General features: G+C 36.8%; 1 protein-coding gene across 5 annotated transcripts in view; it reads right to left on the reverse strand.

Moving 5' to 3' along the window:
• Positions 1-15,317, reverse strand: part of LOC121866155 (E3 ubiquitin-protein ligase RNF216-like) — a 41,859-nt gene extending 26,542 nt beyond the window's left edge. For all 5 annotated transcript variants that reach the window (XM_042365750.1, XM_042365749.1, XM_042365751.1 and 2 more), the window contains exons 1-9: positions 15,180-15,317; positions 10,132-12,192; positions 8,029-8,212; positions 7,005-7,160; positions 5,293-5,457; positions 3,315-3,439; positions 2,615-2,887; positions 2,040-2,150; positions 204-356 (exon numbers count right to left, since the gene is read on the reverse strand). In XM_042365750.1, the coding sequence (XP_042221684.1) occupies positions 204-356; positions 2,040-2,150; positions 2,615-2,887; positions 3,315-3,439; positions 5,293-5,457; positions 7,005-7,160; positions 8,029-8,212; positions 10,132-12,188 (3,224 nt within the window). In that variant the 5' untranslated portion in view covers positions 12,189-12,192; positions 15,180-15,317. The remainder of the gene's footprint in view (positions 1-203; positions 357-2,039; positions 2,151-2,614; positions 2,888-3,314; positions 3,440-5,292; positions 5,458-7,004; positions 7,161-8,028; positions 8,213-10,131; positions 12,193-15,179) is intronic.
• Between the last annotated feature and the right edge of the window lie 10,998 nt (positions 15,318-26,315).

Genomic DNA, 26,315 nt, shown 5'->3' on the forward strand with positions numbered 1-26,315 from the left:
TTCAAACTCTCTTCTTAAATCCTTTGAACTTATATAACAAATGTTAATATTTTGTTCATGCATCTTGACTATTTTTAGTAAAATTTCCCAAATCAAGTGATGCACTATCATGGCCATACTTGTACAACCCATAAATTTATTTAAGTTTAGTCAATCTTCCTACATCCCATGAACTTATTCACTTCATGTTAAAAGATACTTACTTCCTTGGATCTGTTGGAACTGGCTTATCTTCAAAGTGATCATAGCCTTTAATTTGTTTCTTGCATATGTAACACATCATTGCTCCACATGAACAGCGCATTTTATTACACCCGTCCTCTTTGATGAATCTCTTCTTGCACTTCCAACATTCTCTGCAATAAATCAACTTTTGTATGACTCCAGTTTTGTTTTACAGTAATATATATAACAGATTTAATTTTTTTCCGTCATAATCCTTATAAGTGTTTATAAAATGCAAGTACAGGAGGGTTACAAAGTACAGTGAACCCTCGAAGATCCGGACTAAAAGGGGGGACCACCTGTCCGGAAAAGCCGATTGTCCGAATCTTCCGGCGGATGTACTAATGTATTAAAACGATAAATAATGATATAAAAAACACCAAAAATACAGTACATATTATCCTAACTACTGGGGTTAGTTATACACACTTTTTCCTGTGAAAAAGCCATGATTTCGAGCAAACTATTACTCATTTGTACTCAAATGTACTACACTGTCTAAAATATTTTTATCTTATGCAAAATATATTCACTGTCTTGCAAAGATTCCAGCAATGTAATTTATATTATGCTAACTTCAGTCTGTGACATTTTATAAGATAAAAACTTTCACCCTGTTTTGGGAATGCTTCTTAGGGAGGCTTCTGAGCCCAGAACCCCCAAATTTGTAATCCAAATCTTCCGAAATCCTGATTTCCCGGGTCCAGATCTTCGAGGGTTTATACACGTATCCATAGTACGCGGCCCTGCTTATACGCATCTGATCCCCTGAACAGCCCTTACGCTTGGGTTTCACACTTGTGCGAGCCAACCCACCCAAAATCTCTCGCCAGCTCAGCAAATTTATCACTTGTCAGTGCTCGTTTGAGAAAAAATAATTACAAAATCATCACAATACATCTCTCCTCGACTTACGACGGGGTTCCATCCCGACAACCAGGTCGTAAGTCGAATTGGTCATAAATCGAAAAAGCGAAAAATAATATAGAAATTCTAAAATGAAATACCGTACAGTACAGTAAAAGTAATCAATAATGAAAAATTAATAAAGTGTTACTGTGAACTTACCTTTAATGTAGTCAGTGACTGGGGTGGATTAAAGAAATTAAAAAGTGGGTTCCCAAAAAGAGGATTGGTAAAAACAGCCTGAGAACGTTTAGAGTGGAGGAATGTGGTTGCCAACCCTCGGATATGAGGACGGTACTTTTATTGATTGATTGACTGATCTTACCAGCAGTAAATATCTTGTACATAACATTGTTACCTCAATATCGTGACAACTCAACTTTGCATGTACAGTACTATGAATTGATATGAGATTCTCTGAATCAATGGGAAAGCTAAGGATTCACTTTGCATGCAGTAGGGGTATGCAATTTGAGGAAAGGGTTGTTTCTAGCAGTCATCTTTGCCCTTTCCTGTTACTTCCTACATTGTTGACACTTTTCCTTGTTACTTCCTCCATCCTTAAGGTTTCTGAACCCTATAATTCACCTAAGACTAAAGTGAAGGTATAAAGATAATACTACATCTACTATTTTAATCCTCTTCCACTTTTGTAAGGGGAGGATCAATGTGTAAGGAAATCTCAAAGAAATTGACAGGAAAGCTAAGACAAATTAGAGATATCCACACATACAGTACAGGTACCTGTACATACGGTATATTCAAAGCTTTCATAAGCAGTTCATACAGTGAATATTTCACATCCACATACAGTACTGTACACTCATAATGCTTCCTAACAATTCACTAAGCATATTAAATTGTCAGGTTCTATAAAAACTATTTACAATCCTGTCTCAGTGACTCACCTGACCATTGCCTCTGTCATACGATTCTCCATATAGGTTCGAGCATCTTTCTGATGTTGTTTTTCAACTTCTTCACACCGTAATGGGACATGGTTTGGTTCTTTGCACATTCTGAGAGAGAAAGTTGGCAATAAAAAAAATATGAAGGAGTCTACTTACATGTACTGTGTATATACAGGGTATGTACCTTATTTAAAATTTTAATTATTCCAGAATATACCCCAGTACACCACAAGTCCACTTACTAGCATATATCAAATTCCTAAAAGCCTAACCATCTGTTGCAAATGTTTAGTTGAGTATAATTAACCCTGCCTATTACTTTAAAAATCATCAATAAAAAATATAAATAAAATACTGCCCATTTAATATTATGTGTGGCAGGATATAGTAATTATCAGTGGCAGGATATAATAATTCTCAGTGGCAGGATATAAAAATTCTCTGGCAGAATATAGTAATTCACAGAGGCTGGATATACTGTACCAGTAGTAATTCTCTTAGATATAATCAGCTAATGCAGATATTTCCTTTTCATTATAAAGACTGATGAACACAGTGGCATATGTTAGTACCTGCAAGAATCCTTCATACATTCTGGGTTGAGGCATTTGAATACTTTGTCCTCTTGGTTGGGCATTATGGTTTGGAAGTTACAAAATGGACAAGCTACGAGGTCCTCAATGCCTGCTGCTGCTATCTCTTCGAGTTGTTTCCGTTCTAGGATATTGGAAAAAACTGCAGGCTTCATAATTCTTTTAAGTGTACTTAAAGAAAATTCTGCTTTACAGTCACCTTCCAAACACCGAAAAGTTGTTCGACCTTGGCCTATTTCCTCCTCTGCAAACCTGAAAACATTTTGAAGTATAAATCACATTTTATGGCCATTAGCAAAAAACAAAAGACATGAAGGATTATCGCCTAGAACACCTTATGGCAGAACCTCCAAGTAAATTTACAGTACCTGTACTTTATATAGTATGGTAAATGGCCATTTTGCTACCTGTTACCATTTCTCATCCCTATCCCTTACAGTTAACAAGGACTTGGTGTAGTCAATTTTCTATTTTTTTATAATTGAAGACACACAACAAACCAACAGTAATTGGGGCGACATTAAGTGAGGACCACTTGTTTTCAGGTTTTGTGATTCAATACGAATTTCATTGTAAATAAATCTGATACAAAAATATATTCAATATTTTATGACACCAGTCACATTTACAGTATTTGCTTCTAAATACAGTTAAAAGAAAATAACCCAAACTTACTTACCTTCTGATACAGTTAATACAAAAAATGTGCTCGGTGCCTGGGGCACTACATGTGTCCATATCATCTGCCAACACTTCATCATCGTAGCAACACTGACACTCCTTCAACTGATCATTTGTTTTTGCCTGGAAATAATTAAGGATAAACACATGAAACATAAGATAGCTTTACAGATGATAAGTCACTTTCAAGGTGTTACTCAAACAAGAAAACTTTCCAAACTAATCATCTATCCAAAACATTTTGTAATTCACAGCAATGGTAAAAATTATAAAGTGATCACTAAAGGCAGAAAACTACAGTAGCCTCAGAGTATTTCACAAGATAGTGACCAAGAACATTCACAAAATAATTAAGTCATGATATAAGACGTAATTTAATTAAAACTAAAGGGTTGAAGACTGCAGGTCACAAAAACACACTAACAACATTTAAAAGGTTTATTTACTTACTAAAAACAAACCAAAAATGTATACAGTGTTCTGCTACACCAGAGAAAAATAAAGAAAACTGTACGAAAACAATAACGTAATTTCACAAAAATTATAAGAAAATAGCACAATACATCACAGCGATCTGGCTGACCCAGCAACCCACAGAATCAGCAGTAATACTGGGAGGCAGTTGTGTACGTTAACTAGTAATTTGAGGAAATTTTTCTAGAGAATATAAAACCATTCGTATTTCTTGAAAAGCCCTAAAATGGGAAGGACTAAGGTTTTCTTAAAATTTCTATGATTTTTTTTCAATGGCTTAAATTGATGTCCCAGACATAAATATTGGAACTATTGCATTGTAGTTCTCAGCCATGCTTATGTTCAGAATGATATCCACGCAGTCACTACCACTACATAAAATAGAGTATATACTGTAGATGATAAAATAAATTTCAATTATCAAGGAACAATATCTTAGTCATGCTCTGTTCATCAAGATATTGTTTTATAACTTACACTAAGCTAAATGTTACATCAATGACAATGACTACCAACTGTTATTGTTTATTTCTGTTGTGTAGGTGCTATGCCTGACAACCTTCACTGTTTTACAAAGAATTAATAATACAACTAGTAACTCAATAACATTCTTGGAAGGAATTTTGCATTTCTTGTCGTCTATCATGATGGAAAAAAAAACACTAAAATAATACTGTATTATGATGAACTTATTCCTTCCCATATTTGGGTCTTTCACTGGGTAAGAAAGCATTTATCTTCTATCGAAAATTTTCCTATAGTATCTAAGGGTTTCCAATGTGAAGCTGTGTGGCGAATGTGTGGAGGTCAAAGGGTCCGTGGAGCAGAGCACCAATACACTAGGAAGCCAGCCAGGTAGAGTCCACAGCTGGGTTAGTTGCTAAGGCAAGTGTCAAGGCGGCCAGCATCCCAATTGCAATGCAGTATGCACACAGACTTGTATCCTTTTTGCACTTTTTATGCTTTAATTAATGCTGTTTATATGCTCATACAGTATAGTAATTTGAAGTTTTAATGTTACAAAGTACAGTAACAGGTAAAGCTACTTTTAGGGATGAATCGAGTGATTTGAACAGAGGCTTCACAGCCAATTACAGAGGGTTTACTGTACATTTTAGGCATGACATTCCAAATTCTGGAAAAATATCCTATCTGGTAAGCCCCAGGTCCCAAGCATGTTGGATAAAAGCATAAGTGAACTGTTTATGTGACTTTCGTTGAGGTATCTGATGAAACAAGTCCTCTATCTACAATTTTTAGTTCCAAAGTTAATGGGAAAAATATGACTTTTGAACTTCATTTGTCGGGAATTTCAACCCCTTAATATGTTCAGTGCTTATTGTACAGTATATCCAACAAAACTGGCAGAGGTGCAGAAACACACACACACACAGGGTCATTTCAATACCCGTACTTCACACACCCCTTCAGTGGCAAGGTGATTAACAATCATGAATACAGATACAGTATGTAGAACAAGATAAGATGTTTAACATACTTACCCTAATAAATGCACTTCTTTTATCCTCTTCTTTATTCCAAAGATGCTCTTTAATTTCTGTTTGCATGCGGACATAACATAATTCCTTAATGAATATGTCGTCCATGTCTTTCTCATTTACGAGCCGCGCACGTTTTGTTTTACGTCGACTCAGCTTTGAGTTTTCCTGTTTTGAAGATGATAAGTTAACATATTTAAGATTTATTATATAGTTCAACACCTACTACATAATAAGACTCATTTGAAACTTTATTCCATAAAACAATGTTTCCCAATCTGGTGGGCATGCCTCCCTTGGGAGGGGGGCACAAGGCTACATGAAAATCATGCAATATACAGTACTGAATTTTTTTTTTATTAGGAATTTTACAATAAAATTATCTAATGTTATTTTTTCTAAGTATATTTCAATCTTCCCCATATGCAGGAGACAAATCAATTAAACACATAATTATGAGTACTGAACTGTACAAGGTGCACAATTTATTAAAAGTTGGTTCAATTTACTTTTAAAAAAGGGGGAGAGTGACGGTTTGGTAAAAAGCAAAAGGGGGGCATTATATGAAAAAGTTTGGGAATCACTGCAAAACAATCACACACTTAAGGGAAATGTATTCATTATCTTTGTATTCATGAATACAGGTGCTCCTCTACTTACAAACGAGTTACGTTCCTGGGGCTTGTTTGCAAGTCCAACTTTACTCTTGTAGATACCAAACATATTGTAAAAAATAAAAAGATTATGGATACTGTATTTAGTACAGCTATACCCTTTAATACAGCCTTAAAACCTGGCTTGTATTAGCCCTTGTTACATTAATATCCCCCCTGTAAATATAGGCTAAGGACATATATTCATTATATACATTTTATCACCCAAACAATTGAGCATACAGCTACATAAGCATTTCTTGTGTCACACCTCTGAGGGTGGACAGACTCAACCCTCAGTGTGTGGGTAGACTGTTTAGATAATGTCTGTGTTGAATGGTGGTTTATCTCCAACCACCAGACTCAAGAGAGTACAGCCCAGTTTTCACCAGTTCACAGCCCGGCACGATACCCTAAAGTCGTGTAGTGAGACCAGCTCTCCAGGCTGTACCTCTCTCTTATTATATCAGCTAATTACAAGCTAAGAGCTAATGCTCATTAGTCTGTCAATACCAAATAATTGTACAGACATGACTACCCAATATAACTAGGAAATCACCACGTGTGTTTACATTAAACCAAGGAACAACGAGTGGAGAGAACGTTACCTGTGTGTCTTGTTTGACTTACAAGCTAAGATAATTACAAGTACAACCCAGGACAGCTGTGATGATTTCAACTATCAACCAATCTACGACTATCAAAGGTGACATGCCGTGAGATCACCTGATATCTCACTCAGCTGCATCAAAGGTACCAGCGACTAACCTACACTCATTCAGGCAAGTGTTAACAAATGAGATAGTTTGATATATCACAGCTAAAACAGACTCACTCATCTCCTCTTTGGTAATGTTTGTTCTATCTGGAATTTTCTTCAAAATAATCCAGTCTCATCCACATTAAAACACCTGTTCTGGCAGGTAACCCCCAGTGATGATGTTTATATCTCCGAAAGTTTGTAAATTGAACGTTCTTAAGTAGAGGAGCACCTGTAATCATTTATAATAAATGCATGTAAGGGCATATCCTTGCCAACAAAAGTTAAACACAATATTTCACCTGCAATGCTCTCAGTGTGGGCAGATAATGAAAGTTGTGTTTCCTGAGTTCAGTATCAATATCCCTGCTGAGATGGAACCTTAAATCTAGCATCAGCTGCGCCTTAGCATTTTCCATGTATGTTGTACTCGTTGGTTTAGACGTGTCGTTAAATACCTGTTGAATAATGTTGTTTTTAAACTGGATGGCAATGGTTAAAAACTGTGCTAATCAGGTCATGATAGATAAATTGGCCTATTTGATGATGATGAAATAGGAGACAAAGCGGTGTTAGGTTGAGGAAAGCAAGACTTTCCATCACCAATACATTAATAATTTATCAGACAACAAAAGGAAATCTCACTCAGATAGTGTATCAAATACACTGTACTGTATACATGCTTCCAAACATTAAAAATATCTTAAATCTGGCCACTTTAACTTTAATACAGTACAGATGCAATATGGAAAATCCATTTTCAAAGAAACCAAGAATGTGAAAAAGCTGTGAATTTTCACTGCTTTGCAATATCATAAGATGGCCTGATGGGCTCAAGCTGAACTTGCACAAACTCTATCTAGCCAGGCCAACACCCGTGCTATGGTGTTATCATGATTTACATTGTGATTTCCATATGAAAGGTCAGAATAAATTAAAAGCCTGTCCTTGGTTATTAATAAAAAGTCTGTCCTTGGTTATTTATGAAAACAAAAAAGTTACAAAAACTTCTTTGTCATGTATACAGAACAGCACATTGTCTTTACATTACAAAAGCACCTGTACATGCATACTTCCATCAACTTTGCAGTCCTTTTGGAAAAAGTATGTAGTATGTATACAGTGCTTCTGCAGTCATGAAAGCTTTAACAACATTTTCAGAAATCTGTCAACAAAATGTGATCCTTCAATAACATATTTTTATTTAGCTAAAATATATTACAGTACACCACATATAAACAAAATAATAACAGGTAATATAAAGTATATTGCTAAATAAACACTTGTTGCCACATTCCCCGAGTTAAAGCTTCTTTACCAATATACCTTTTCGGGATCCTCAAAATACTCCAGGAACTCCTCAACAGACATGCCCTCAATGAACTTCTTCCGAATTTCCAAACGTTTTTTTCGCTTGTTGTATTCCTCTATCTTGGGGTATTCTTTGTTTTTGAGGAGTTCATCCACCAACATCTGGAACTGTGCTGGGTCACCATTGATACCAGCACACCTGTCAAAAGTCTCACCAATTCACTTGCTAAGAACTGTCTAATAATATACATTCAAAATACAGGAAAATACTTGGGTAATCTTACAAGATAACAACAGGCAGCTTCCAACCTGAATAAGTGACAATACCAAGAGAGAGACACAGTACTGTATACTGTATTAGCATCACAGTACTATTAACAAAAAAGTGCTTTCTACATAAATGTCACACAGACCACACACCATACAGACCACACACCATACAGACCACACACCATACAGACCACACAACACCATACAGATCACATAACACCAGTGACCACACACAACCAGTACCAAACAAAACCATACGGACCACACAACACCATACAGACCACACAACACCATACAGGCCACACAACACCACTGTGACCACACAACACCACAATGACCACACAACACCATACAGGCCACACAACACCACCATGACCACACAACACCACAGTGACCACACAACACCACCGCGACCACACTACACCACAGGACCACACAACACCACAGGACCACACAACACCATACAACACCACTAGTGACCACACAACACCACAGTGACCACACAACACCACCGTCACCACAGTGACCACACAACACCACAGGACCACACAACACCATACCACACCATACCACACACACCACAGGACCACACAACACCATACAGACCACACAACACCACAGTGACCACACAACACCACCGTCACCACAGTGACCACACAACACCACAGGACCACACAACACCACAGGACCACACAACACCATACAGACCATACAACACCACTAGTGACCACACAACACCACAGTGACCACACAACACCACCGTCACCACAGTGACCACACAACACCACAGGACCACACAACACCATACACACCATACAACACCACTAGTGACCACACAACACCTTACCAGCCATACTACACCACTAGTGACCACACAACACCACAGGACCACATAACACCATACACACCATACAACACCACTAGTGACCACACAACACCTTACCAGCCATACTACACCACACTGACCACACTACACATCATCATAATCACTACCAGTGTTTTACAGTCTGTTTCCACACAAATTTTATAAATACTTTACTACAGTATTCCCCTTCTCCAAACTACAGCCATTGCTATATGTTAAATTCCAAAAATTATTAGTCACTGTATCCTCATTACTGAAATAAGAGCAAAATCTTAAATGTACAGTACAAAGACTTGCTGATGGAAATTTGACAAACAGATGGTGTTGTCAGTTACAGTGGATCCATTGCCATAGAAATCAGATATATTGTATACCGGTTCTGCAATTATGTTTATAGAAAAATACAGGGGGTCCCCAACTAACAAATGTTCAATTTATGAACACCAGCCGATACGAACGAGGTTAAATTAACATTATTTTATTTCCCCGATGATTTATTTATTTATTTACTGTATTTTGTCATTCTATTTCTTCTTTTCTCTTAAATTAAGTGATTTTTAGATGTATTTAAGGACTTAGGCTATGATATAGTGGGATTTTAAACATTGTTCTGCAAGTACATTATGCACAGAGCATGTGTTTCGACTTATGTACAAACTTAAGAACGTCCTCGGGAACAGAACCCGTTCGTAACCCAGGGACCCTCTGTATACAGTACAGTATCTTGTTACAAGCTTTACAAACCTAAGAATGGGATTGGAAAACTGTTAGTATAAAATGCGACAAAACCTCATTGGATATTAGTACTGTATTGTAATAGTGAAGGGTATCTAATGAAGGTCAAAAACAAGACAGGTCAAAGACACAAATGAAAATAAAGGTTGGTAGATGAAAATTAGTAGATAAGTAGAACTAAGTCACAAAAAAAAAATTTTAAATCAAGATAATTTTAATTCATGAACTAGGATGAAAATCTTGCTTACCTCTTTTGTAAATAGTCTGGATCTGCATCACCAAACATCTCTGACAGTGTTTTTGTCTGATTCATTATTGTGTCCTCCAAGTCTGAGGCAAGTTTAGCCTGATCCTCACCTTCTGCCACAGACTGACCTTCATTAGAGCTGCCAGGTGTGCTGCCATCATTTGAATTTCCCTCTTCAAATACACTGGCATGCGCTCTATCTACAAGCTGAAAGGCACTGGTATTAGGCTGCTCAATCCGTGCTAAAGAGAGAGGGTTCACATAACCCACTCCTGGTTCAGGGTCTTTTATGACTGGTTCACTATTTTCTTGCTCTTCCAACAACCTTGTTATTAATCGTTCAACATCAGCATCACTATAGCATGATTCAACCTGCTCTCGTAAAACTTCCTTATCAATCCCACATATAACAGCAGCAACAAATTCCATCTTTTCTATACACCATTTCTCCCGGTCATTTTTCAATTCCATGGGTTCATTTTTTTTAAACTCTGGTTCAAAATCATTGTTCTGAGTCCTTACATCAGGCATGTATACACCATGTTGTTCATTTTTGTCTCTTACAACTGCCAAGGCAACTGGATTATTAGCACCACTTGTAGAAGGAAGGGAACCATCAAACACTGGATCCCACAGTTTTTTATCAATAAAGTCTGCCGAGTTGTGTTCCACTTTTATTTTCTTCTCACCCATCACTGCTTGTGCACCGCCAACTTCTACGTATGCTCTCTTCCTAACAGCCCGTAGACTCTGAAATACACAATCTGACACAACTTCCTCACGATCAACAGCTAATTTTATGTATTCCTCTAAAACATACGCCTTGCGGTCAGGATGGAAGTAGTTGTCAACCATGCTTTGGTGAACATCTGCTAGTTGAAAATACGGAAGAAGAGAACATACATACTGAGCATCTTTCCACAACACATCTGTAGAGTGACTATGGTCTGCTCTATTATCTGTTAAGAAGTTGGCTAGGCCATTGATATTTGTTTTCTTATTTCTGTTTTCATCAACATAACTGCTTGCTTTTAATTCATTCAGAGTGGCTGAGGATGGTGACCCAGGGCCTTCGTGCTCTGGTGATTGTTTCCTTTCCTCAATGTGTAACTGATATCTTTGCTCTTCACTGTTGGTTTGATCTATATCATTGAACACACAATCATTTTCCGGTACTTCTGCTTTCATTGGTTCCAAATGTTTTGAAGCACCTTTATTTAGATCACAAACTTCATGCATTTTTACTTCTTGTTCACTTTGTTCACCATTAGTACCATTTGCCAAAATTCTCTCCTCTTTGAGAATATCTGCAAGAGTTTTGTTTGTAAAACCAATTTTCTCCGCATCTTCTAGGTCAATTTCCTCCTCAAGATTGCTTATTGGTTTATCTTTAGTCTTTTCACATTCTTCAACAATACAAATACTGCTCTTCGATGATGTACTGCCATTTGAGCTATCATCTGTAAGCTCTATTAGTGGAGCAGGTTTTCGTGGTTCTGGAGTCAATACACGGATCTCACTATCCTCATCATTCACTGTGGTATCACTACCTGGAGATTCAAGGGGTAATGGAGGGTCATCCACACTAGAAGAAGAAGCAGAATCACTGGAGTCACTGAATGCCATTCCAAGTTTTACTTTATTTTCTCCAGATGCACCGTCTGAGGTGGAGAAAGATTGAGAACTGCTGCCTTCAGAACCCAATCTTACATTAATATTAAGGTCAACATCTTTAACCAAATGTTCAGAAGCTCTCTCCAACTCACCCCTGATTTGCCCTATAATTACTTCAGCCGTGGCTCTTTCTAATTCATCCCTAATTTTCTTCACATCCCTTAACTTTTTGTCAAATTTATCTTTAACTTCCCATATCACACTTGTCACCAACATTTTTATGGCATCATCAACATTTAAACCATTTTTTATGTGATATTCTGCCCTAACAAACAGTTGATCAGGGTTCATATGTTCCCGTGCATCAGAGCCCAACTTTTCACAAATGTGTGCAACAACTCCTTCAACTACTAAAAAGGCTTCTGCCAGGGGTTCCATCTTCATGCATCTGAAAAAAAAAACATTTAAAATGAAGTGGCATAAAAAAGAAGAACTGGTCCTGAAATTCCATTTAAGTGACTTGATTATTATGCACACCAATTTTACAGGTTATGACCCAATAAAAATTAAACATTGTTACCAGAAACTAATTCATGAAATGTTTACACCTTCCTGTCACAAACAAATCCCTTTTTGTAACACACCATCTAAGAAAGAAGGCAATGTGTCTTGTGTGTCACACTTGCTGTATGCACCACAAATGCAAGCTGCCCTACTGTAATTAAATTAGAAACAAAAACCCATATTGCATCCAGCCAATTGCCATGCACTCAATGGGAAGGACGATCGTGAAATGGTAATACAGCAGAGATAGCCCTCATTTACGACAACGGTTCTGTCCTGAAAATCCTTGTAACATTCAAAACTAATTTTCCTATAATACAGAATGTACTGCACAATATTTTTTATAATTAAAGGGGAGATACATTAGTGGTTAAAAGCTTTAGGGATACAGTCGGTTTACAGTCGGTTTACACAACATTCATACTTCCCAAGCTCACCTATGCTTCCCCTACCTGGTCTTCCTCCCTAAATGCCACACAACGTAAACACCTAGAAAAAGTGCAAAAGAGGGCATGCAAGATTATTCTCTCCCCTTCCTACTCCACATATCAAGAAGCGCTCAACATACTGACCCTTTCGACTCTCACTGACCATCACGACGACCTCATCTGCAAATTTGGTAAGAAGCTTCACTCACATCTCACGACCGGCTCTACACCACCGAGATCCTAGCAGAAGTACTGTTGACACCACACCGCACATCCAGCCCATACGTGCATGAACTGATCGCTATAAGAACAGCCCAGTCCCAACCATTGTAAAAATTATCAATAACTTGTAATAAACCAGTGTATTCACTCCCAGTAAATACTACTTCTTGCACTGTCACTATGATGAAATGCACTGTAGTTTGAGCTTTTCCCCATCTAGTTATTATATATCTTATTTGTATCACTTATGTTACTTGTATATTATTTGTAATTCGAAACCCATTCCCCAAATATGTAACTGTATATTTTCAGCCTTCTGGCTGCCAAGCTCTTTCAATAAACCGTTAATTATTATTATTTATTTATTACCATTTGTCAGAGTCACATCTTAACCCTTAAATGTGTAGCTAATGAAATCAAGTCACACAGTCCTAAAATCAAAAGGCAAGAACTTTTTCCTGCCAAAGAGACAAAAAAATAAATAATTAATATTAAAAAAATATATATACTATATTGCATTCTCATTTACCAGGATAAACTGAAAGAGAGAGAGAAAGGGAGACAGGAGAGAGACAGAGTGAGTTTACAATGAACTTGCTAGGGTGTTAAATGTGAAACAGATGGCCCTCGCCTCGGGGCTGACTAACTCGCTCCCTGTGAGTTCAGAAGATAGTCTCTAGCCGTCCAGTGAGCTAACAAGTCAGGGAGCTCATAAGTCCTACATGAGACCCGAAATTAAGTTTTTATATGGTTTAACACCCCACTCTACTCAAATATATCATATGTAGTTGTTAATAGTGAAGGAATGTACGAGTGAATTAATTATCGCATATGTAACATATGTAATTTTTACTCTGCAGGTTTTGACCGAATAAAGAACAATCGAGTCCTACGTGCAAGGGTCTCATTACCCCCAGTCGCTCATCGGGCGGTTACAATATTCATGATCGAAATAAAAAGTTGTCATACCAGTTTTATTACTTACTGTATTATCATCCAAAGTATAACTGTGCAAAATATGAACGAAATATACGAACTCGTTCTGGTGCTAACCGTCTCCTCCACCTTTATCCTGATTATTACTACTATTATTATTTTTACAGTATTCGTACACTGTTCATTTTGGCCATACGGCGTTTAGACCTTAAGACATTTTGGCCGTTGGAAAGTTAGTCCCTGATGGCCTAAACAACTAGTTCCCATCTGAATGTTATAAGAATGCACCACTAATTACTTCTAAACCTGAGTATAGATTGTCTGGTGATTAATTTCTCACAATTTTACATACCAGTAGTTCAATAACGGTCTGTGCTTGTTTGCTAAAGATATAGAGAACACAACCTACTTGCAGTTCCAAATTCAATTCTAAGTCATTTTTCCTTCACTTCACACTTCAAAGCAAAGATCTCAAATATAAATACTGTATATAATCATCAAGTTCATTAGAGTTATTCTACACCAGTGGTTCCCCCCGATGTAGCATGTTGAGATTGTGCTGTACCAAGCGAAAAAATTTCTAGGTATGCACAATTAAATCAAAACTTCTTTGAAGGCTTGAGGTGTTCTGAGATTACCCCTCGGAATAAAGGTTAGCTTAGGTTAGGTATTGATTGAACTGCACATGCCCAGAACATTCTCAGCATGATACAATCTCAGCATGCAACACCAGAACACAAGGTTTCATGAGTATCCTTCAAGGGTTCTGCAAAATTCAATAATAACAATGATAATTATAATAAAACAAATAAAAGCTCACCATTTATAATTCCTTAATTACCTTCATTATTTTCCTAATGGCCACCCACTACTTAAATGTTATATGGAACCCTTTTAACTTGAGCTTGGCTTTAACGAAAATACTTAAGGCTTGTTTTCTTATGTGTAAATTTGCTTGAAATGAGAAAAGAGTAAGTGGAGATGATTGGGATGCCTGATAATAATTACATGTGGCTTACAGGGTTCCTTGGCCAAGAGAAGTTTGAGGAACCATTCTTAAAGACATTTGCATGAAAAAGTTAGATAAATGTAAACATATGGTATTAAATACTGTAAGTTACAACGCCTAATCATACAATTTATTACAAAATTTGAGTAACGTCGACCAAATACCAGTTCACTTCCTACATTTGTTTACCTTTTTCATATGCGTAATACATCAACTAATACTCAAAGTAAAGCCAATAACAGCGTAAGATAACACCTATATAATGCCTTTTCTCACCAAACTGATGTTCTAATTCAACCATAGGGCCTTTATCATTGGTTGGACGAGATTTTCCTTGTACACTTAAACCACTCTTCCATCCGCCTGCCATTCTATGTTTCCCTTGGTGGTGCAGGACGCTCGTGGCCACAAGGCTTAGTATCGTTTCACGGCCTCAGTGCTCCTGGCTCGAGTCTCGCTACAACCTACACAAACTACAACCTACACAAACCACAACCTACACAAACCACAACCTACACAAACCACACTTCGAACCTTTACCCGGAAGTTGCCATAAGGAAAACAGTTAAGCTGCTCTTGGAATTCAGTTACAGTATTGCTTTAATGTGTGGACGTGTAATGTCATTTCCTCATCATGCTGCTTATTTCTATACTAATTATATATTTGAAAAAATTAAATAGAAACGTAAAATGTTAATTAAGCAGACCTAGATGTCCAGATAATAATCTTAAATTGCTAAAACCATCAAATACAATATACAACTACGGAATCCTACTTATAAATTGTAAATAACGTAGAATAAATAGCATTTGTCTAAAACTATACAAAACATTTCATTTTTCTTTAGCTCAATCTCATAATGACACTCGGAGCTCGGTACTTATAGAAAACATTCAGTGTTGCATATTTCGTCAATAATAATAATAATTTTATTATTATTATTATTATTATTATTATTCAGTGAAATTGTCGAGGAGGTTTACAATTGGAGACATGTTTATAAACTATTGTATACAGTTATTCAGTTCACCATGAATATAAACAATGGAGTTAAGGTGCACGTACGTAACCTTTAAAGCATACACTTGAACACTATATTATTGAATGTGACACTGTCAAAGACTTGAGGCCACCTGGCTTATTGTATCATGAACTTAGTAATTATTACATTGAATCAGGGGTGCTTGAGGACATTCTTGTTGTTTATCCAAAATTTGCCAGTCCACACTGATTAATCCCCAATTAGAAAATGACTCCTAATGTATATGAACTACTGTCCTGCGTGGCAGTGAACAGTGAAATCACCCACATGACTCTGACCTATACAGTATATAATGTTAATGAATATGATTTACTTGTTTTGTGAATGAATCTCTGTCCTGCGCGGCAGTGAGAAGTAATAGCACCCCCATTGTCAAGACCTGACTGAATTTCTCAAAATAGACAAACTGTACTCCAAGCTTTGTCAATAAATTTGTTAACCGTTAACCGTACTTACTGTACATAAGAATGGAGGAAACTGCAGCGGGCCTTTTGGCCCATTCTGGGCAGTCCCGTTTACACCCAACCCCTATCGCTCAATTATCCACCCAACCTATGTTTGAAGCCATCCAGCGTATTCGAGTTAATGATGATGTTTGGTAACTTGTTCCACTCATCCAGGGCCGGATTAAGGCCAATTGATGCCCTAAGCACAGCCCAACAATGGTGCCACCTCGGCCCTCCCATTGCTTAACTGACAAGATATTAAGACCATGATTAAGACTCAATGAATACTGATGTTGAAATATAAGATAAAAAATTCAGGTTTCTTCCAGGCCACCCCACAAGCCAGATCCTACAATTTTCTCATCACTGATGTTAGACTAGAACCAGAACAAATACAGTTAAAGACAATTAAGAAATAAAAACAAAGAGTTGAAATTTTTCAACATTTGATAATTATAAAAATTACTTAAATTAGACAGTTTTGATTTAACCTTATTTATTATAACAACTAGGCCTAGAGTTACTGCTCTTAATTTAGTAACACAATATATTTATATAGTTAAAATATCTACCTCTTTATTTTGTAAATATAAAGTAATTTAATTAATGAGAAATTCAGAAACTTACTTGTTACTTCACACAATCCACCTCATACCACACGTTAAAATAGACACATTTCGTTGATACTGCAAGAACCTGAGAAGCGAGGGAACGAACTTAGACAATTTCAGACGTTCAGGAACGTTCTTGAACGTGTATAAAATAAAGCCGTTTTCCATTAGGCAACGTGTCCTTTAAAAAAAAAGGAGCACAGTTTTCTTGGTTTTAAACCCTTACAAAACATAGTTAACGAACAAAATGGGATAACAAATTTTCACTAATTTTATACGGCAGTTTTAAACTAGCCTATTAGGTTTTATCGCAAATATGATCTGGTCACTAGAAGGCATAATACCTTCAAAAGAAAAACCTGTGGTGCCCCCTTCTTTTGGTGCCCTAAGCACGTGCTTATTTTGCTTAATGGTTAATCCAACCTGCACTCATCCACTACTCTATTTCCAAACCAACGTTTACCTTCCACGTAGGCCATGGAAGCATAATTTCTTGGGTGCAGAAACAGTGCAGGTAAACAGCAATGTTTTTTTCTTGTTATAATGTTATTACAGCTCTTCAGCAACGAAGGTTTAAGCACACAACAAGGTTAATAATTACACTATTCTAATCAAATTTTAAAAATTGTGAGAAATAGAATTCACCGTATCAACAATGGTAAAGACAACTTGGCCAAAGATAGTCGACAAAGCTGTCAGGTGCTTATTTCCAGAGTTGAGATTTTCTTAAAAATTTATTTTGACTACTTATTACCTTGTTCTTTGCAGTATTTCGTAATATTATTTAACACATAAACATATTACGCATCAAATGAAATATCAATATATGTGTACCAGGCAGACTTTATCCTGAAAACACTCTTAAGCATGTACAGACGTCACTGTTTCACTGAGTTTTAGTACATATTGCATTAAAATTGCACCTGTATAAAAAATGCCGTGTCAGATTGTTAATGAATTTTCATTCAACGGCGTAAGATATTATTTGTTGATGAAAACACCGTAAGATGATCAACAAGTTTCCCGCCTATATAGTGTAGTCTGTTCGCCCAATTTAATGAATCCGAAATCCGAGTGAAAGTATTGCAGTGGATTCCTCCCCTACAAAGGCCATGTGTCGCTGACTAGCTGACCCCTCGCGAATTCACCAGCCTGCACCTCGTGGGCAAGGTCAGGTAACCAGCGCGCCCCCGAACAAAGCGGATGTCTACAATCAAGTCACCCCTACCCCCGCTATATAAGACCTCACCTGGCCGTGACCTGCCCTTCTTCTAGCTACAACCGCAGCAAGCAACGCCTCCTCTGAGCACCCTCACCAACCAGCTCTCCCTACTCACACTTGTAACCACGCTGCCTCCTCCCAGCACCAGCCACCAAGCTTTATTGTACATCCAATATAATATGTATACAGAGGGCACACTGTGAGTTTCCTTTCTCCATCCCATCCTGAGTGCGAACCAATATCTCAAAAGCCCACAGTATTACCTTTTTACTTTACTTTTATCCTCTTCACCACTCATCGGCTCGTTAGCCGCTTGGGCGATCGGTAACGTATTGCACCAACTAACACTTTTATGGAGATGTCTCATTTCTAGTTTTAATCCCATCCATTCATGTTTTTATACTGTACGTGATTTTCAACGCAATACACTTAAGAACATACCACCAAAGTAATGGAAAGTAAAGGACAGATCTTAGAATTCTAGATCTTCAAAATTACTCCCTTAAAATATTTCCACTGGTTTAGACACTACCTTACGTTGCAGCATAGATGGGCAGGATAAATGTGACTGTGAAGTAAACGAACCTTCATGTGGACCTGAGAGCCGAGAGGATGAGCCCCGCCTGCATGACGTCGTATAAGAGACTGTACGATCCTTGATAGTGTCGTAATCAGGGCTGGATTAACTTTGTGAGGGGCCAAAGGCTGATAAGATAGAAGTTCCTATATATTATCTACTATCGTATATTATGTATTTGTTGTAAGTAATTCATTAAATCTTCAAACAAATTGAAATATATTTATTCATCCAGCATTATAAGGTAGTTGGCTCTTCTGTCCAACTGCTAGATAGGGTGGAATCAAAGGCATTTTGTTTTATTAACTCTCCTCCTTTAGTCGACAATCTCTCTTCCCTTTCTATTCGCCGTAATGTTGCTTCACTCTCTCTCTTTTACAGGTACATTAACGGGCAATGTTCGATGGATTTGGCATCCTGTGTGCCAAAGGGAAGGCCGTGGGTTTGTAACACGTCTTGCCCGCGGTGCCCACCGTTTCTCTGTGGATGTCGGTCACACGAGAATAATCTGTTATAGTACTTCCTTCTTTCCTTGCACAGCCAAACTGTGGAATGCTCTGCCTTCTTCTGTGTTTCCGTACTTATACAATCTGTCTCACTTCAAAAAGCTGGTTCCGGCATCTTCGTGGTGTAGATTAACACAGTATAACCTATTTCTTCTCTATATCCAATTTCTTTCTGTTCTTATTTTTTCGCCCCCCCCCCCAGGCCCCGTTGTGGGTTGTTTGACCTGTGCCCGGGTGGGCTAATTCCCTTAAAAAAAAGTTAGGTAGTAGGCAGCTACCAAACAGGGAGGTACTACCGCCTAAGAAGATATTGGAAGCATAATGTGTTGTCTAATGGTAGACCCTGCTGCTATATGGCATCACGAAAATTGTGACCAAGTCCCTGGTTGCTGATCTAACTTTCTGCCTCACACATAATTGCAGGGTCTGAATTGTTTCTCTTACTTGACAATACAATATACATACAGTATAGCGTTTCTCACAATTGAATTTTTTTCTTCATAGTTCTTTATTATTATTAATATTATTATCATAGTGTTATTATTATTATTATTGTTATCATTATTATTTAATTTTACTTTTTAGTATAAATTTTATTTGCTATGAATAATTATTACATTTTCGCTCCCCAGGCCCCGATGTGGGTCAGTGACCTGTGCCCTGGTGGGCTAATCCACGTAAAAAAAATAATAAAATAAATAAATATTTGTGAAATACACGAAAGCGCTTGGGAACTTCTTGTTTTCTTGTTTCCTTGTGGTTATCAGCATATACTTGGATCACGCGCACCTACAGTGATTTACGTTTTTATTGTATATCACCTGTATTTATAAAACTTGTTAAAACTTTTTGTTTTCTAGGCTCTGACGATGGAAAATTATTTTCCGAAACGTTATATATATATATATATATATATATATATATATATATATATATATATATATATATATATATATATATATATATATATATATATATATATATATATATATATATATATATATATATATATTATATATATATATATATATATATATATATATATATATATATATATATATATATATATATATATATATATATATATATATATATATATATATATATATATGTATATATATATACTGTATTTGCGTGCGAATGCCTGCGCAGGTGCGTGCGCGTTTCAGTGAGTGGGCGTGTTATTTACAGGCAAATTAAATAATATCCTGTTTAGATACCATTCTATTAAGATTAGCTAAAAAAATATATCTGATGATTACTTTTACATGGTTTAAAAATACTTTATATGTAAACACCAGGTACAATTTCGGTATTGATTAAAACCTCCTAACAAATTTTAACACATTTATGAAGAAATTCGTATTAGCAAATAAAATAAGGTATGTGTTGTAAAGTGTTCGACTTTCTCGATAATACGCTATTAACAGTGTGTTTATAATGATCCTTCTAGATATTATGTATTGTACAAGTAACATAACTGCTGCTGAGTTGCTCCAAGTAGTTGGCAATATTTCTAAATTTAAACGAGAATTATTATACCTCTGCAAGTCTCCCGTCCTCTTATCGTAAACATAACATCATTCATAGATCATATAAATTTCTTAAATTAAGTCTGTACATTAATATCCACTAATGACGAGATTTTATTTTTAACGTACAATAATATATACGTTTTTATTATTCTAGTACTTAATATCAAGGTAAAATAGATTTGTGCTCATTTATGAATTCTTTAGAAAGGTTCCAATTTGTGTGATTATTTTAGCTATTTGATATTGGATTTTACCATTATTTAGCCGTCTGTGAACGCAATATAACTAAACTGCTTCATCCAGATCATAAATAGGTCCAGTTAAAATAGTTACTTTTATCACTGTAATCCCACACACTGAGAGTAGAACCATTTGGATTTTCGGTTCGATCGCGCAGCGTCAACAAATCCGATTCCAATATGGCTGCCAGTGTCAGTGTACTGGAGTGAGAGGAAGGCTGTGTTTCTGTTTCTTTGTGGATTTTTGTACTCTAAATTGTATCCATGTGGATATACACGGGAATATCGTAGTAGAGAAGCTCATCCATACATTTTGGATTCCATAACTACACAAAATGAGGTAGGTAAGAGTGATTTAGCCGTAAAACTCACGAAAATAACAGCAGTGGAAGGGGAGCCGCTGCCCGAACCGACTTATTTCGGGCGGTCTCCTTTGTTGATATGTTACAGATGACGCTCACACCAGGCAAGTCCTGGTGCACACGACCAGTTGGGAGGCACCAGGGCTGCCTGGCTATGGCTGGGTGTCTCCTATTCCTATGAATGAGACATGGAGGGAAATACATGGGTGTAGGGGTGTGTGTAAAGTGTTCTGCCCTGGTGTCATCATCTCCCGGGCCGGGTCGGGCCAGGCTGACGGATTCTAAGCCTCGGGGCTGCCAGGGCCCAGGGCTGCACACACATACGACTCTTGTACAGACATCTCAGGGGCTACCAGGCGTCACCAGCATAGCTCAAGAAGATCACACATACACTACTTCAGTTAACAAGATATCTATACATGGGATCAAGTGTTTTCAAGTGTCACATTAATTCTTTGAATTTCTCTAATCAGTAAAGGCAGACCAGCCATCACCATACACAAGCCAGAGGAAATCATTCTGATATTTATAAAATAGTGGATGACAAAATGATGACTGACCACACCCCTTTTAAACAGAATTAACTGAGATCAGCTGGGTTGTTAGCAGCACTCATTCTGAGTGGTTTGTGAAAGTTGAATTCAAAGATAGCCGAATTTTGTCTTTGGAGTGCGTGTATAAATTATACACTGTTTATTTGCCAATTGTGTTTATTGGTCCAAAAAGCCTGCAGGGTCAATCCATCATGTAAAATGATACTATGATAACCAGTAGTAATTTTATACAGGTACTTGAAAAATAAGGTTGTAAGGTTTCCATTATGGACAAAGCAGACCCCAAACCATTGAAAAACCATTTTGTACTAGGTCAAACTTAATTTAGGAGTATTACTAAGCCAAACTTAGTCCATATAGGACTACTGTAGTCTGAACTTAAACCATTGTGAGAAGGTAAATCGAGCAGCTAAGCTAGGTAGGTCTCATAAAAAGGTAGTTCACATACCTAGACAGGCCGTCCCTAATCACGTTCCTCAAAAGTGAGATGCATCCCCATTTGGAGTACTCTCACCCTGACTGGTCCCCGAGATACAGCATGTTAGTTGATTGAAAATGTCCAAAGGGGGGCCACTAGACTGGTGCCTGCACTATGGCACCTCAGTTACCCAGAGAGACTGAAGCACCTAATAGAAGTTTGTAAAAACCTCAGAGGGCAATATGTACTCAATTGAGTGTTCATACCTGGAGCTGGCAGATGCCTGCCATATAAGGGGTCACATTTTAAGGTTGAAGAAGCCACACAAGTTCAGAAACCTGTCTGGGCAAACTTTTTTGTAGTGGAAGTCGTGATGGCACCGAGTGTGAACTCATTCAAGACAAGACTTGACCAATTCTGGCACAGGTTACAAATAGCTATATTCTGGAACCAGTACATTCCCAGTACAATACTTACCAACAGTTCATAACAGAGAGGTGACCGACTGCCCAAGTGGCTAACAGGCTGATTAGTAATGAAGAGGATAAAGTAATGTAGTAAACTAGGTTGACCCCAAGTCGTTAAGGATTGGATTGGCCAAATGCAGGTCAATAAGCTAGACCAACCCTAAACCATTTGGGACTATGTTGAATGAAGACCACTAGGAATTATGTTGAACCAGACATTGGAACTAGGCCGTTCATAGCTCATCAGCTCATTGGTAACTAGACTAATCCTAGACCATTGTAGACTCTTGAAGACTGATTGAATCCTGATCACCATGTATTAGGCCAAATCCAGACCTTTAATGGCTAGGAAACAGAACCCAAATTGTGGCGACTAATCTAAATCCAGATCATCTTAGACCTGGCTCTCCTTCGACCATTTTGGACAAGTCTGACCCCAGACCATTTTAGATCAGGCTGTTTCCATACCATTTTAGATGTCTGATTTCAGTTTGGACAATACTAACCTCAGATAATACTTTAATGTTAGCTAATTCAAATCAATTTATAGTTCGAAGTGCCTATTACTGTTCCATTTTTTTTTTTTTACATGAGTACTATAGTCGATGTTGGCCTGTGTTCATTATTCTCACATTTTATAATTACCGAGCTTTATTATGTAGGGTTTTTCCTGTTCTTTTAATTTTTCTTCTATTTGATGTTAAGTTAGGTTTAAAAAATCATGTATCCTGATATATGAGAGTTGTTAGGTTTGGTTCCTTATTATTTTGGTTTTTCTTTTTGGTTAGGTTAAGTTTGGTAAAAATTTATTTTAACACCATATTTTGGGATTTTCTTGTGAAAAGTAGCTAAGCAGTTTTCTTCTATTAAAAAATTTCCAAATGTTGCTTGTTAACCCATGTGTCTCGCATGAAGTATACTACCTACTGTACAGTACTGAATTAACATTATTTAAAGCTTTTGGTAGCTACTGTATAATAGTTAGGTTAGTTTAGCTTAGCTTGGTAATTATGAAGCATGACAATAGTGAACACAGGCCGACACCGACTATACTGTACTCATGTAGCTTAAAAAAAGTGGTAATAGACAATTAGTTTTAGCTTTCACGTTTTATATTGAATATTAGCAGATTTTTTATGTAGTAGATTACGTACAGTATGTTCAAGGTAAATAAATTAGATAACATATTAAGAAATATAACTTGACGTAGAAACCAAGATGCAAATACTGTTCAGTGCAGGATAAACTTTAAACTTCCAACATAATACAGTACAGTACAAAATTAACACAGTTTCTTGCAGTCATGAAAATGAATGAAGGATTGAGAAATTATATTTTGGGTTATGTATTGTTTGTTATTGCTCTTACTGTACAATATATACTATACCACAATTTAAAGAGCATAGTTGGAGACATCTATGTACTGTACTATATATTTTCTTGATTTTTTATCAGTTTTCTCCCTCTTTTTATTTTGATATTTGCCAAAAATGAAGATTTGCATTTGATATTTCTGGCTGTACTCTATTGTAAATGCCATCTCATTCACTTGAAGAGAATGTATGTACTCTGCAGTATTTAAGATGAACACATCATGTGTACTGTACTATGTACAGTGGTCCCTCGGTTAACGAATACAATTTGTTCCACAGTCGTTCATTAACCGAAAATTTCATTAACCGAATCCATTGTTTCAATGGGGTATTGGGTAATTGGTTCCAGCTCAGAGAAAAGTACATACAAAGTAAAAAAAAATGCAGTAAAGTACACTTACTTTGAGGTGTGTATGTAGAAGGTTCCTGGTTGATTATGATGATGGTAATTAGAAGTGGGGGTGGAGGAGAGGGGAGAAGAGAAGGACGTGGGGATGGAGGAAAAATCAACTTTCAGGGGACCCATGCTTGATGCAGTAATTTCACCAATAAAATTTGAAGTTCAATAGGTGTAATTCAAGATTATTTTATTTAAATCAACACTGCATTGCACTATATATTATCAATATGTTAACTAAATTTCAGAATGACCAATAATTTTATAGTGAAAATGCAAAAATATTCAAGACACCAACAAAATCGATGTTTACTCCACTGTAAACAAAGCCAAACTGACGCCTGGTGGGTGAGTCAAGCGGCTGATGGGCACACAAAAAACTAGTTCCCTGTACTGCTTATATTATCAATATGTTAAAAAAAAATTAAAATTACTAATAATTTTAATATAAAAAGTGCAAAAATATTAAAGAGCACAACTTTCTTGATATTTACTCCACTGGAAACGAATGTAAACATAGAACAGATTACTGAATTGGCAGACTAGCCCATCAGCTGATGCTCACATTAAACGTGTTGTTTGTAAGAATTTCGTTAATCAAAGTTTTGTTCGTTAACCGAATTGAAGATCCTTATGGGAGGTAATTCGTTAACCAAAATTTCATTAATCGAACCATTCGTTAACCGAGAGACCACTGTACTGTATATTGTACTGTACAGGTACAGTACATGATTTTTCCTCAGTCTCCTAATCTCTGCTGGGTATATACAGTATATGTAAGTGGTACAGGTATCCGTAATTTTTTAAGTAACTGAGGGTGTTGGGGCCATTAATAATAATCTATTAATCATTGACATGGAACATTGATGTTTTAACATTGTTAACTATAAATCTAGTGGCTTCACAAGGAATTAGTGGTCATGCAATTAGCATAGTACAGTATATTGTATTTATTGCATTGCCTTAATTGGTGAAAAGTTTTTTAATGATACCTGTACTATTCACAGTTTCCGGTAAGGTAATGTTTGTGCAGTGTTAGTTTACATTTTTCAGGAAAACTTCAGACAATTTTGGTTATGCAAAACACCTGATTTTGAAAACTCAGAATCTGCGCTGCATATTCCAGTACTTGTAATATGAAAATGACTTTAATGTTTGGTTAAGTGGTGGACAGATTCATAAATATTGGATTGTGCTGTGTGAGTACTGCTATGATGGAAGTTACAGTACTTTTACTTTTTACTTTTTTTACTTTTATCCTCTTCGCCACTGATCGGCTTGTTAGCCGCTTGGGCGATCGGTCACGTCTCTTTTCCTTTATATTCTTCACCAAAAGGTCGGCTCGCTAGCCGCCCGGGCGATCGGTCACGTCTCTGTCACGCACTGTTGGCAAATACTGGGCATGCACCGGCTCCTGAATGTACCTGAACCCGCTCCAGTGTTGGTCAAGTCTTCTCTTGAAAGAGCTCACACTCTTAATTATTTTTTTTTAAGTTTGAGTACTATATAGGTTTCCAGCTATTACAGTGTGTGTGTGAACTATTACCACATTAAATTTGAAAGAACATTTAAAAGTTTAACATAAAGATTACGGGTATTGGTATTGGTTAGTTAGTTTGGATCATTTGGAAGTTCACAAAGAGTCAGTAGAGCTTTACATCT

The sequence above is a fragment of the Homarus americanus genome, unplaced genomic scaffold, assembly GCF_018991925.1.
Source record: "Homarus americanus isolate GMGI-L3 unplaced genomic scaffold, GMGI_Hamer_2.0 scaffold29188, whole genome shotgun sequence".
NCBI lineage: Eukaryota > Metazoa > Arthropoda > Malacostraca > Decapoda > Nephropidae > Homarus > Homarus americanus.